The following is a 15,915-nucleotide window of genomic DNA, read 5'->3' as shown; positions in this document are numbered from 1 at the left end:
AAGGCTGCAAACCAGTATAATGAACACTCATGCCTTTCATCATGTTCACTAATCATTAACATTTTGATATACACACACACATCATATATATAAGTAAATTTTGGGGGGTGACCCTTTTGAAAGTAAGTTGTAGGAATAATGACAACTCACCCCTAAGTACTCCAGCATGTAATTCCTACAAACAAAGACATTACCCTACACAATCATTAAAAAAGGATCCACAAGGATCATATATTTTATTTAGCTATTATGCCACTTCAGTCTCCTTTAATCTAAACAGCTCCCAATCTTTGTTTTGCCTATAATGATACTGAGATTTCTGAAGAGTCTAGGCCAGTTACTTTCCAAAATACGGCTCATTTTGGAAATATGCAGGTGTTCCCTTGTTTTGATTTATGTTAAACATTCCTGGCAGGACTGCAACACAGGTGATGACATATTTAATGTATCTATACCAGGAGATAGCTGATATCAGTTTGTTAATCGAATTTAATCACTTCGGTGTGATGTGTGTCAACTAACTTTCATAAGGGGAATGTTTCTTCAAGTAGAGGATCCACTCCACCACTTGTTTATCTGGCTTTGCTCTTTTTAAACAGGTCCTCAATTTAAACCCTAATGTTTTTTTCTCCCAGAGTAGCACAGATAAGTCCTCCATATCTCTTGTGATAGTGGTTTTATAGAACACCAAGGATATATCGAACACATTCCATTTAGCCTTGCTGCTCTCAGTCATAGAACATAGGACAGATTTATCTTAAAAATCAAATCAAATGAAGATTTGAAAAAAAGAAAGGCAATTCAGCCCTGGCTGGGTATGTCAGTTGGTTAGAGCGTTGTCCTGATATACCAAGGTTATAGATTTGATCCCTGGTCAGGGAATGACAAATCAATGTTTCTTTCTCTTGCCCTCTCTCTCTCTCAAAAAATAAAAGAAGAAACAGAAAGGCAATTCAGAACCCACAGAATTCAGATGTCAAAAGCTCACAGTCAAAGCCCCAAACAAGCAACTATCTAACGCCCACTTATCTGGGGAGGTTGGCAATACAGGAAGTCCACACTTAATGTTGTCAATAGGTTCTTGGAAACTGCAACTTTAAATGAAAACATGTAACAAAACCAATTTTACCATAGGCTAACACTGATATCAACAAGAGTTAAGTTTCTATAGCATATTTCTGGTCACAAAAACATCACCAAATTTCTAAAGACAGACCTACAACACTTCCAATGTTAAGCATTGAAATAAATGTGAGCTATACACACATTTAAGAAAGATGAATAAAAACAAATAAGAAAATTATTTCCAACTTGTTTATCCTACTCTCAGGTGGCCAGACTATCCCAGCAGTTCAAGGCATAAGGTGAGAATCAACCATGAACAAGACATCCTTCCATCACAGGGCCACTTACAGGCACACCCACGCTCACTCACACTGGGACAACGTAGACACGCCAGTTCATCTCACATACACATCTCTGGGATGTGGGGGGAAACCAGAGTCCTGAAGAAAACCCATACAGATATGGGGAGAAGGTAAAAACTCTACAGACAGTGGCGCCAAGTGGGAATTGATTTTTTTTGCCTCATCAACATTATAAAGAAACAACAATACAATGTTAAATGAAACATTACTTGGGGACCTGCTGTATTACTATTAGAGAAGTAGAGATAGCACAGGAGATAAATGTTAACAAACTAAACAAACAAAACCACCTTAATTATTCTTTAGTACACTAAAAATCTAATTGGCTACTTTGTTTCTTTACACAGATAGTAATTTATATGGTCAATTACATCTTTCTTCTTAATTACATTATCAATATTATAGAGAAATATTTCTACATACTCAAATTACTGAACTGCTACTTTTATACGGATCCCAGAAAAGACTGACAATATGAATGCCAACTTACAATCTTTGATTTGAAGATATCCAGCAGACCTGATAAATGAGTGTACTGATTTGGCACTTTCCGAAGATGAACCATTTCAAAATCAGTTCGGACACCAGGACCCTGACACTCTCCCACATACATTCTTCGCCATTTGTGATGAATTTGCACAAAGAGTGGCACCTGGCTGAAGGACATAATTAAATAGGAATAGATTACAAGTTCATTAAACACTGAAAATCTCATAAATCTCAAAATTTTCCACTGTTACATTATACTAATCTCAAATATTTAAAAGCACTAAACATGGAACACTTCATAGACATATTTATAAAAATGACACTCTTAATCTCTTTTCTCCTTATACTAGTAAACTGAAGAAACTGTCTAGTGGCACCTTATGTCAGAAAAATGTTTTTAAATGGGTGAAAGTTAAAAAAAAAAAAAAGCAGAATAAAATTTTCTTCAATAAAAAACGATGTTATATTAGCCTTTCCAAAGTCATGATACATAAACTTGATTCACAGATATTAAATAATACAAATTAAACTAACATTCATGGGGAAATATTTTTTTATTTTATCCTTTGAAGATACAGTTGATCCTCATTATTCACAGATTTCCATTTTGTGCAAATTAGCCTACCCACCAAAATTTATTTGTGACCCCCAAATCCAGTATTTGCAGCACTTTCAGGCATTTGCAGATGTGTAGAGAGTATCGAAACTTTGAATCACCTGATTAATGGGGTCCCAGGTGAGGTCGAACAAGGCAATGCTGTTGTCAAGTTTTAAAATTAGATTTTGTAACAAACCAAAATAGTACTCTTCATTTCAAATATACATTGATATTTCAGTAAGTTTCCCTCTATAAATGCTGCTCCCTAAAGGATTTGTTGAGTTAATCTTATATGCCATATTCCAATAGTATAATAATGTACAAGTAGTAATCCCAAATATAATAAAAAAGCTAACATTTGATAACCATTTTCCTTAATAAAATATAATTAAAAATAATTAACTTATTGTCTAAGTTTTTTGAAATGTCTTCCTACCAGCCAGTGTTTCCCAAAGCAATAGACACAGAACTCAGAAGAAGGTTGCACTTAGATTCACTGAGAACAGCATCGCTGTTTGCAGCAGGGGCGATCACCACGAATTCTCGCAGTCCATACCTTTAAAAGAACAATCACTGCCATTAATCAGAGGGGAACTTCAGAATATGAAAATCCATCATTTGAAAAACATGAAAACATTTCCCCGAAGGAAATTTAACAAATCGGGTTTGAAGTACTGGTGTTTCTTTTCTTGTTTTTTAAATGGCAACTGAACCTACAATCTGAATATCCTTTATTTAGTGAAACACTTCCATCATTCAACTACTATCTCCCCTCCATTATTGACAAATTAGAAGCAATTTGCTGAAATCACAAAGTTAAGAACATTAAATAACAGTTTTGCTTTAAAAGTTTAATTTTAAAGATAAAAGATGAAAGCCAGCGCTGAAATTTCACTTTCATTAACTGGTAACATTAAGTCCACTATAATGTGGAAGTTTGAAAGATTCCCTAACTGGCAGGAAAATAATTATCAGCCATGATGTACTTGGTGCTGTTTGTATAGATGACAAAGATTTATTTCACCTTCTCAATTCACCTCCACCTTCCTATACATCGAAATTTGTTATGTAGACGTGTGGTAGGCAGTTAGACAGGAACAGAAAAAGAACTACAGGCTACGTACAGAGATACAGGTCACCAAGGCTGGAAGCCCCAGATACCCAGCAATGGGCAAAAATAAGGACCTCGACCCCAGGGTAACCTTTCCTCCCCTAGCATACAGCTGCTCCTGCAGTGTGGACACCCTGGCCTTTCACATCGTTGATCATGTGGTTTGGACCCTCCCTGACCTTCTCCCCAGGCACATCACTAGTCTTGCAATAGACTCCCTTAGAGGAGGAACAAGGGGCCAAAGAGTGACCTCATGTGATTCTCATGTGGGGGCCCTTGCACAACCACGCCCTTAAGCATTAACCCCTAAGGATAACATCTAGGCCTCAGTTGTGTTTCCAGAAAAGTGGACATCAAGACACCGTGCCCTGGTGCCGACCAGTCAGTAGAGACCATAACCCTGAAAGGACACACCTGTAAAGCTGATGAATATTCTATTGAGATCTTCCCTGGGGCACCCCTGAAGTCCCACCCCTTCAAAGCCCTTAGGACAGAGGACCCATCACCTCTCCCTCCCCTTCTTCTCACCCAGGTGAGTTACCTTTACTTTTCTTTCTCCTAAGCTCCAACAGTCCTTCTTTTGCCTTTGTAACTTGTTTCCTAAGCCCATTTCTTCTATTCCACTGCTCACCTCGTCTACTTCTATGACTTTCTAAATAAACCTCTTACAGTTTGAACCTTGGCTCTTAATTCTTTCTTTAGCCAGAACTCAAGTACCAAGGTTGCTAAACCAAGGTCCACTCTGACTCCACTGGTCTAACACCCAGTGCCATTTTCACTGCCAAAAGAAGTAGCATCAAATATTGGAAGGAGCCCAGAGCTGTGAATTTTAAGCTTCTAAAGGTCTTTAAAAAGTTTTCTTTTTCTTCTTTAAATGTCCTTGAAAGAAAGAAAACAAGAAAACATTTCCCCATGCCACCCTAGCACTAGAGTGAAACCACTGTCAACAATTTCTTGGTTATTCTTCCAGAAATATCCTATCTATGTACCAACCCTATTCTCAAATAAATTACACTATATATTCGTGTACTTTATCCCCTACTCATCAGTACTTTGCTTCCAGTTTTATGCTGTTGCAACGATACTTGTGATTGTCTGTTTCTATATGTGGGATAAATTCCTAGAAGTTGCTGGATAAAATGAACATCTGAATCTTTATTGATAGCTGATGCCAAACTATCTCCTTCCTCTCCACACATACACAGATTGTGCCAGTGTATACTGCCATTAACAACAAATAAGCCAAACTGAACTGCTTTCTATTGATCTACAATAAAATTCTATCATCTGGCTTTGTTTCATCTACCTGAAATGCAGCTCCCCGCCCCCCAACGCTTGCTTTAATGCCATCACTGAATATCCAAATCCTGATGGATCTCTTTTTGAGGACTGCCCTCAAATATCATCATCACTCCTGTTAAATGTTCCCTTCTCTGAATTCTAATGTACTTTTCCTATTATTATTATCTTTGAAGGATCAATGTAAGACATTGATTTACTTTCCATACTAGACCTACCTGATGCTTGAGAACATGCCTTCATCAAATAAACAAACATTAGGTGGGGATTTTAAAAGTGAGCAAAAATAAACAACAAAAAACAAGCAACCAGATAAAAAGTGGGCAAAAGACTTGAACAGACATCACTCCAATGATATACAAGTTGCAAATAAGCACATGAAAAAATGTAAGCATCACTAATTATTAGGGAAATGTAAATCAAAATCATAATGACATACCACCTCACACCCATTAGATGGCTACTATACAATGCAAAACAAAACAGAAAACAAGTGTTAGCAAGGACATAGAGAAATCAGAACCCTTGAGTACAATTGGTGGAAATGTAAAATAGTACAGCTGCTACAGAAAATGGCACAGTGGTTCTTAAAAAATTTAAGTGGTGAATGACTAACAATTCCACATTTGGGTATGTACCCAAAGCAATTAAAAGAAGGGACTCAAAGACATATCTGAATACCTATTCATAGCAACATTATCCAAAAGAGCCAAAAGACAGAAAAAACCTAAATGTCTATTAATAGATAAATGGATAAAGAAAATATGGTTATATACATGCAATGAAGTATTATTCAGCCCTAAGAAAAGATTATGATACATGCAATAACATAGATGAACCTTGAAGATATTATGCTAAGCAAAATAAGCCAGTCACAAAAGAATAAATACTGTGAGTCCACTTATATGAGGTTCGCAGAGTAGTCAAACTCGCAGAGAAAGCAGAAAGGTGGTTAGGGCCCAGGAGAGGAGAGAATGAGGAATTACTGTTTACGGGGTACAAAGTTTCAACATGGGATAATGATAAAGTTCTGAAGAGGGAGAATAGTGATGGGTGCACAAAATGGTGAATGCATTTAATGCCACTAAATTGTACACTTATAAATGGTTAAAATGGTAAATTTTATGTGTTTTACAACAGTTAAAAAAATTAAACATAATAAAGGAGCAAAACTAATACATATTAAGGAATAAGAAATATAACGGCTAATAATTCTATTAAAAGAAGTTCAACCTCACTAGTGATTAGGAAAATAAATATTAAAACAAGATATCACTGTTAAGCTATTAAATTGGCAAAAATTATAAAATATTGATAAGATCCAGTGTTGGCAAGAGGTATAAACTTTCAAAACATTTTCAAAGGCAGAATATATTAATATTTAAAATTCAAACTTTGAACTAATTGTATCTATGCTACAAAAACATTCAGACAAATGCACAAAGATATATGTACAATGATGTTCAGTACAACAGTTTAACAGTGAAAAACTAGACACAATATAAATATCTTTCAACAGAGACATGGGTAAATAATAACAGTACATTCCCATACTATGGCATTAAAAAAAAAGCATATCTGAATTTACTGACATAAATGATGTCACAAAATGCTGAGAAAAATATATATGTTTATCAGGACAACTTGTACAACGAAATCCCATTTATGAAAAAACCGCAAATCAACACCACAAAAATATATCCACATGTAACTCGTATACTCATAAAAAAAAAGATCTGGGTAGACATAACCCAAATTTTCACGGCCTGTACAAAATTAAGAAGTATGAGATGTTAGAGCCCCCTTTCTTTGTGCATGGATAGAAAATGGAAGGGATGGAGAGGAGACAATGGGAAAACTGAAGGGAAGCTGATGTTAAGATAATGAGTTTCATTAATAAATCTTTACATTATATTTCCTACAATTTCTAATCTAGCCATTTATTAGAAGGTCAGATGTATCAATTCAAATAAAAATCCCACTATGGCAATTTTAATAACAGAATTGTTTTTATTAACAGATCACACATGTGAAATTTAAATATAAATGTGCCTTAGCATCACATTCTCCAAATGAGAAAAGTAGGACAATCATTCATTTTTGTTTATTTTGTTTTAAGATGCATTTTTCTTTCAAGCCCCTATAAAACGGAAAGCAACAGCAAATAATTAACCAATATTTGATATATCTGTCAATAATCTTGCATAGGAAAAGCATAAAACCGTACTTTGAATGCTGCCATTTTATGACTTTTGTATGTATTACTTTAGAAAAAATATATTGAGCCTTTTTAATATAAAAAATATATGCATGAAAATACTGGATCACCAAAAATGGTGGCTATAAAAAATGGAAAAAAACCCCAAAACCCCCACTTCATGGACATATTTAAATACCTAGTATCTAAAAAAAATACCTGATAAAATGGAAATGTTAAATAAATAATTGCTTTTTTCAATTTTAAGCCCTCAGCTATCCTTGGAATTGCTCTCTATACCTTCTACTCATAAGCTACTAAGCTTAATTCTAGTAAAATCGAGCAAATTTCATATAGGATAATAACTATTTCCTCCCCTCTCCCTTTGTGCAATATTGTCACACATATTACACATTACCTATGTTATAAACCCAACAATAGAGAGCTAAAATTATTGTTTAAGCAATCTTATTTTTTTAATTAAAAGAATTATCTTCTGTGTTTACTACAGTATTTCCAATAATCTTCATCCCTTCCTGTGGATCCAATTACCATATGTTTCTCTTTGATACTGCCTATAAGGCAGGTATGCCTGCAATAAATTCTCTCAGTCTTTGTCTATGTGACAATATTATTTCACTTTTAGTTTGGAAAGATACTTGTGCTGGATATAGAATTCTTGGTTGACAGTTTTTTTCTTTAGCACTCTGAGGACGAGTACATCACTGCACTGCCCTCTGGCCTCCACTGTTTTTGAGCAGTCATGATGAGTGACTTTGCTCGTCTTCAAAATTCTCTGTTTCTGGGGTTTCAGCAAGTTGACTACAATGTGTGTAAGTGTGGTTCTCTTTGTGCTTATCCTACTTGGGGTTCACTGAAATTTCTCTGTGCCTAAGTAAACATTTTTTCATCAAATCTGGTAAGTATTCAGCCTTTATTTCTTTAAATACGTTTTTCTAGCTTTTTGTTTCTCTTCACTTGGGGCTTCCATTAAATATATGTTTTCAAATACCTGACAAAATCCACATACCTCCGAAGTTCTGTTCATTTTTCTCTAATCTTTCTGTTCTTTGGATCAGATTATTTCTATTAATCTTCCAATTCCATTCTGTCATCTCAGATCTGCTTATAATCTCATTTGGTGAGTTTATTTCAGTTATGCTTATTTTTAAAATTGTATGGACAATTTTATTAAGTGACATTTTACAGAGGGACTGGAACTTAGCTTACAAGTCAAAAAAATCTAAATAAATGAAAAAATAAGGCAAAAAAATTATCAGCTCCAAGCCTCTATCACACTGTTCAACTTTAGGATTTTCACTTGGTTCTTTATTATAGTTTCTATTTATTGAGATTTCCTATTTGACTCACTGTTAATATATTTTTAATTCTTTAAATACACTTTCTTTTTTTTATGTTTTTATTTTTTAATTTTTTTATTATTATTTTTTAAAATTTTTATTTATTTATTTATTTATTTTATTTATTGTTATTCAATTACAGTTGTATGCCTTTTCTCCCCATCCCTCCACCCCACCCCAGGTGAACCCACCTCCCTCCCCCACCTCCACCCTCCTCCTTGGTTTTGTCCATGTGTCCTTTATAGTAGTTGCTGTAATCCCCTCTTCCCACTGTCCCCGCCACCCCCCCCCCCCCCCCCGCCCTGGCTATTGTTAGATTGTTCTTAACTTCAATGTCTCTGGTTATATTTTGTTTGCTTTTTTCTTCTATTGATTATGTTCCAGTTAAAGGTGAGATCATATGGTATTTGTCCCTCACCTCCTGGCTTATTTCACTTAGCATAATGCTCTCCAGTTTCATCCATGCTGTTGCAAAGGGTATAAGCTCCTTTCTTTAATTCTTTGAACAACTGCTTTGAAGCTACAGGAAATGCAACATCTACGCCCACTAAAAGTCCATTTCTACTGTTTTTTTCCACTTGCATATAGGTCACACTTTCCTGTGTAACACTGCATGCCTAGTCATTTGTGGTTGAAAATTACATCTAGGCAATATATTGTAGTGAAACCAGATCCTACTTAACTTTTTTAAGGGTTATTTCTTTTTTGTTTTTATTAACTTGCCTGGACTTAACCTGCACAATCTATTTCTCCCAAGGTATTCAGCTACTAATGTCTCTAGTCAGTCATTTTATTCTTATTTTTTAGCCTGACTACTCCTAGTCTTAGTGATAAGCCAATAATTTGGTCACAGAAATGTTCAAACACCTGAACCCATAAGGCTTTTAACTTCCTGATGACTGATCTGTTTGGGGGTTGGATAATTTATTCAAAGTCACAACTACTTTTAAAGTCTGGGCTCTCATGTCTCCTGTCTACACATGTAAGTTTCTGTATCACACAGGAATGCATACAGAGTGCCCCCAGCTCTTCTATGGTTACCATACAGGATCTTCTTGTTAAATTTCTGACTAATCCACCACTTGCCTTTAACTTGGACTGCAACCTTGGCCTAGCAAAGGTACAGGTTTTCTCCATCCCTTCTCAATCAAGCCCGCAGAAATGGCAAAACCATAGCTTTTGCCTTCCACCCCAAATCAAATCTACCTCTCTGACAACTAGCTGGTGGTTTCATGGCTAGCCTGGACTGAAAAACTAGTTTTTACCAGCATAGATTGGGAAGAAGAGGCAGAGTAACAGAACAGCCACAGGCAGAAGGACCAGAGGCCCCCCTCTATTCTCACCAGAAACTCAAGCAGTTTTTCAAGAAAAAAAAAAAATGCTTCTCAATCTGTTTTTGGCATTTAGGCAGTTTGAAGTACCCTAAAAGCGGTTGTTTAGACAACTTTTTCCAGTTTTATACATTTCTCCCCCAGAGGGTAATTGCCAAGGCTTCATGTCACCATTATCAGAAGTCCTCTGAACATTTGCTTTTCAAAGAACAAGAACATTTTACAGGTCCTTAGGGCTATTCAAAATACCATTCTCTCAAAACCTTTAGGTCCTTTCACATGTATCTATCTCTATGACCAGCAAACAAACAAAACCATTAAAATCACAAAAATTAATTTTAAAAAGAGCCATCATAATTATTCAACTACACAGTTTGTAACACAATTTGTGGACTTTTCTTATGTTGTTGCTGTTATCCCCTTGTGACCAATAAAATGATTGAAGCTGAAGGTCTAAAGACTAGACTAAACAAAGGCAAAATTATACAGACAAAAGTTTATCCTCAGTTAAACCCAGCTGCACTTTAAATATATTTTTCCAATGTCAATAGAGCCTCACCAGGTATATAGCATTATGCTCACTTTTTGTATTACTTTCATATTGCTGCTATAACAAAACACCATGAACCTAGAGGCTTAAAACAACCCAAATTTATTATCATACAGTTCTATAGGGTAAAGTGTGACACAAATCTCACCAGACTAAAATCAAGTTGTCAGCAAGGTTGTATTCCTTTTGGAGGCTCTGAAGGAGAATCTACTCCTTGCTTTCCCAGTTTCTAGAGGCTACCTTCATTCCTTGGCTCACGGCCTTCTTCCATCTTCAAATCCAGCAACAGGAGGCTAACTTCTCATTATCACACCACTCTGACATCGACTCTCTTCTGCCTCTCTCTTCTACTTTAGGAACTCTTATGATTACAATGGGCCCACCCAGATAATCCAGAATCTATCTTAAGGTCTGTCAATTAGCAACCCTAATTCCATCTGTTCCCATGATTCCTTCTTGCCATGTAACTTATATCCACAAGTTTCAGGATTTAATATCTTTAGGAGGTAGACAGGCTCATAATCCTACCTTCATATTAAAACCTCTGCTGAGTAAAGATCTCATGAATTTACATTTGGGCATAAATGTCTGCTAAGGCTAGCATCTATGCCATCTATAGTGCCATTTATTTTAGTATAAGCAATAACAATTAACCAAGGGAATAAATCAGCCATTAGAAAATACTTAAAGGACAGGTTATATACGGAGGTGGAGAGAACCATCCAACAAATCACATCATTAAGATCAATTATCTTGCCTAGACATAAAAACTGATCATGTCCACATATCTTTTAATGACCAGTTTTAGAAAACACACTTAAAATAGTTAAACAGGCTTAGGAACTAATCTGACAGGTGCTTGATATAGAAACTGAAATGACAAGATATCAAAATAGATGTAGATCAATAAACTAGAACTATTAAAATTAAACATATGACATAAATGTCAAATTTCTATTTTATAGAGTTTGGTCTGAAAATATTAAGTTAATCGTATATGAATTTTATTTCATTCTGACAGGTCAATCTACACTAATTGTACATGAATGGTATGAATGAATATTTTACATATTAGTTTTCAAATCTTCAATGTCACTGCTTCGGTATCAAGCTTAGTTTAATTTTAAAAAGGAAATATTTATGGGTTAAAATTTCTGTGTGTTATTCTCCAGTTGCCAAGAAGTAAGGCGAAGTTGGCTCCATAGCTCAGGGGTTAGAGCACTGGTCTTGTAAGAAGTAAGGCGAGTTATTTATAATCTTTCAAATTATAAGAATTTTAATTTTTAACAATTATAATTTTAAAATTTTATAAAAAGTAGAAATATAAGAATATTATGAAATCTTCTTACGATGCCCAGTTCACATCAGGCCTGGATCACACACATCCCTCCTCACCTTCTGCCATTCTCAACCCTCTTACTGCTACACCCCAGGCTCACCCAACTACCTGGAGGTTTCAAATTCTTAATTGAAGCATCATCACCTCCACTAATGCTCCTCTTTTGCCTTGAATATCTTTTTAACTAACTTCACCTGCCTTATTCTCACTTGTCTTATGAAGTATTACCTCTTCTGGAAACCTTTTCCTGACTTAATCTATCTGAAAAGGGGCACTTCCTATGAGCTTGCACGAAGCCCCGGGTTGCCCTGTCTGAGAGCATCTACCAAGAGCATTGCCATTTGTTCCCTTTTCTGTCCACCTACTAATTCCAAAGTTTACTGAAACAGGGATCATTGTTTATCTGTGGTATCCCAGTATCTGACTCACAGTAAATGTTTAAAAATAACGCCTGCCTAATAAAAGAAAACACACATACTTTTAATAAGGCTAATTTTCAAACAACTCTCAAAGTTTGGTTGTTGGCCTTCTAATCATTAAGAAAGATTAAATTTAAAAATATGGGCAATATTGCAGACTGACGTGATAGACCTACCCCTCCTTCCCTGCAACACACCAAAATACCTCATTAAATATGACAATGTTTCTAAAATATATAGCTAAACTTGAAGGAATAAAAAGGAAATTACTAGGGGGCAAGGAGGTGGGGAGCACAGAAACAAAGAGGAAACTGAAAGGCAGAAACAAGCACTCAAGGTGACTCTGAAAAAACTCAAGGTTTATCAACTTGGGGTATAGGCCCTAACAGCTCAGAACTGGGGATTGGGATATTGCATGATAAGCTGAACTTTTGGATGCTAAAGCCTATTAGTATGACTCACAGAGATGTCTGCAAAACTGAGGCTGTGACAGACTAGCACAGTGATTTTCAATCAGTGCGCTGCAAACACTGACCTGTTTTCCTTTAGAATGTCAAATAAAAAAATGACAACAGCCAACACAACAGTAGCTATCCAGTGTGAATGAATAAAAATTGTACATTTTTTGTCAGACCAACAAAAAATATATTCTTTGGTGTGCCAGAGTTTTAATAATAGTTCATGTGTACCATGAGATGAAACATGTTGAAAGTTGCTGGACTAGAGAGACTGAGAATGACAGAAAAGCCTATTTATGTCTGAGAATACTGTGCCCTTTAGCCTTGCAGCAATAACGTGAATTATGTAACTCTGAGATTAATAACGTATACCCACCTTAGGGGAGGTGGTCTTTGGTATGTATCCAGACTAGAGTATGTCCAAGAGTACCCCAGTAATAAATATAAATAAGATGAAGTCTAGAAACTATGCTTCCAGAGGCATAATATCACTCAGATACTATCATCCACAATTATTCCCTTGCTTAGTAGACACTAAAATAGTAAACTGTGTATGTTTTCAATGATGTCACCAATCTCTCTACAAAGTAACCTAAACATGCCAGCTTCCTTCTGCTTTAGATTGAAGCATTGTCTGTGCATGGACTTTCCATCAAACCAAATCCGTATAGCGGTTGTTACATTTTGAATGGCCCCTCAGGGCTATGGGTGTGCATGAGACAAGGAAGTGGAACTGAGACTTCTGACTCCTCAACAGAATGAGAATTCCAGAGCCAGATGGTTTCAATGACAAATTCTATCAAACATTTAAAGATAACATCAATTTGACACACTTGCTTCCGGAAATTAGAAAATACTTCCCAACTCACATTATTAGGCTAACAATTCTGATATCAAAACCAAAGTCTAAGAAAACTACATACCAATATTCACCATAAACACAAACACAGTCCTCAACAAATATATTAGCACATTAAATCCAGTAATATATATGTGTATAAATACAAGTTATACCACAAAAGGTGGGGTTTATCTTGGGAATGCAAAGCCAGTTAGATATCCAAAAATCAATCATGTAATCACCATAGTAAAAATCTAAAGAAGAAATAAATGATCATATCAATTTAAGTAGAAGCAGCATGTGACAAAACTCATCATTCATTCATTATAAAAACTCTCAGCAAATTAGGAATAGAAGGCAACTTTCTCAACATGAGGAAGAGCATCTACAAAAAACCTACAGCTAACATCATTTTTAATGGTAAGAGACAAAATGCTTTCCCTACGATATCAGAACAAGGCCAAGACATTCATTCTCACCACTCCTATTCAATATTTTACTGAAAGCCTGAGCCAGTTTCAAAAGGCATGACAAAAAAACCTCAAAAACTCAAAAAAACAAAAAACCATAGAGATTGTCAAGAAAGAAATAAAATTAACTCTATTCAAAGACAACATGATTGTTTATATGGAAAACCCTAAAGACACTACAATACTCCTAAAATAACTGAACCTAGTAATGTCAGGATACAAGGTCAACACACAAAAATCAGTCCTATTTCTACTTACTAGCAACAAACAGCTGGAAATTAAATTAAAAAAAATACCATTACAACAGCTCCTTAAAAAAGAAAAAAAGCAATAATTAAGTATAAATCCAACAAAACATACAGGATCTGTATGCTGAAAACTGTAAGTGATGAAAAAAAATCAAAGCAAATATAAAAATGGGGAGAGATCAACCATAACCATGTCTACAAAATGGAAGACTCAGCATAGTAAAAATACCAATTCTTCCCAAAGTGATCTAGAGATTTAAAAGAATTCCAATCAAAATTCCATCAGGACTTTTTGTAGATATAAACAAACCAATTCTAAAATGGAAATGGAAAAGCAAGGGGGCTAGAATAGCTAAAACAATATTGAAAAGAAAGAATAAAGTTGCAGGAATCATAGTACCTAATTAAATACTTACTATACAGCTACAGAACCTAAGAGCACCCAGATCTAAACACACACAACTATGGCCAAGTGATTTTTGACAAAGATACAAAAGTCAGTCAATGGAGAAGGGGAACTTTTTTCAACAAATAGTAGTAGAACAACAGAACATTCACATGCAACCCCCTCCTCAAAAACCCTTAACCTAAACCTCAAACCTTATACAATAATTAACTTGAAATAGATAATAGATCTAACTACAAAATGTAAAACTTCTAGAATTAAACACCAAATTGTTCATGTTATCAAAGCCGTTATCTCTGGTGAGTAAGTCATGTTGATAACATGACCTTCTGATAACATGATGAAAAAGGCACTTCACCTCTATGGCATTCTTTCCAAAAGTCCAGAACTCAAGCATAAGCATGAGACAAGGAGACAAACTCAAACTGAAGGAGATTCTCCAAAATATCTAATCAGACTCCTCAAAACTGTCAAACTGATGAAAAATAAGTAAAGACTGATACGTTTCACAAACCAGAAAACAACAAAAAAAAATTAAGGAGACCTGATAACTAAATGCAATGTGGGTATCCTGACTTGGATCCTAAACAGAAAATGGACATCAGTGGGAAAACTAGTTAAGGTTAGCTAATAATAATATACCAATGCTGGCTTCTTAGTTTTGGCACATGTATCAGGGTAATATGAGCTATTTGAGAAAACTGGGTGAAGGGTGCACCAAAACAGTCTGTACTATTTTTGCAATTTTTCTGTAAATCTAAAATAAACGAAAAAAAAGAAGTTTTTTGGGTTTTTTTAATAGAACACTGTGACCTTGTGCAAAGAGTTCTCAGACATGGCACCAGAATCACTATCCATAATGTAAAAAACCCTGATTAAACTGAACTTCATCATATTTAAACACTTTTATTCTGGAAAGACAACATGAAGAGAATGACAAGATAACTGCTATATGCAAAGAACTCTCAAAGCTCAACAGTAAGAAAATAAAAAACCAAATTAAAAAGTGAACAAAAGATTTGGACACTTCACCAGAGTATCTAAGACAGCAAATAAATGCATGAAAGATGTTCAAAGTTCAAATTAAATCCAGAATGAGATACTACGACACATCTATTAGAATGGCTAAAATAAAAAATACTGAACCAAGTGCTGGTGTCAATGTAGAGCAACTGGAATTGCCATACACTGTTGGTGGGAATAGTACAGTCACTCTGGAAATAAGTCTGGCCATTTCTTATAAAGTGAAATATATACTTAGATGACTTAGCGACTGACCCCAGATATCCATTTACCCAAGTGAACTGAAAATGTGTTTTCACACCAAAATCTATACACATATTTATATTAGCTCTATTCATAAATGCCTAA

General features: G+C 35.2%; 1 protein-coding gene across 3 annotated transcripts in view; it reads right to left on the bottom strand.

The window, feature by feature from the left end:
- Window positions 1-15,915, bottom strand: part of RAB3GAP1 (RAB3 GTPase activating protein catalytic subunit 1) — a 109,459-nt gene that overhangs the window by 58,577 nt on the left and 34,967 nt on the right. For all 3 annotated transcript variants that reach the window (XR_008426163.1, XM_024569776.3, XM_024569777.3), the window contains exons 6-7: window positions 2,951-3,070; window positions 1,918-2,083 (exon numbers count right to left, since the gene is read on the bottom strand). Coding sequence is in view for 2 of the 3 variants with exons in the window: in XM_024569776.3 (XP_024425544.2) it covers window positions 1,918-2,083; window positions 2,951-3,070 (286 nt within the window). In the remaining variant the exon portion in view is untranslated. The remainder of the gene's footprint in view (window positions 1-1,917; window positions 2,084-2,950; window positions 3,071-15,915) is intronic.

Source organism: Desmodus rotundus, chromosome 2 (genome assembly GCF_022682495.2).
Source record: "Desmodus rotundus isolate HL8 chromosome 2, HLdesRot8A.1, whole genome shotgun sequence".
Lineage (NCBI taxonomy): Eukaryota > Metazoa > Chordata > Mammalia > Chiroptera > Phyllostomidae > Desmodus > Desmodus rotundus.
The sequence above is the reverse complement of the archived record's forward strand: the minus strand, read 5'-3'. Positions and strand labels throughout refer to the sequence as shown.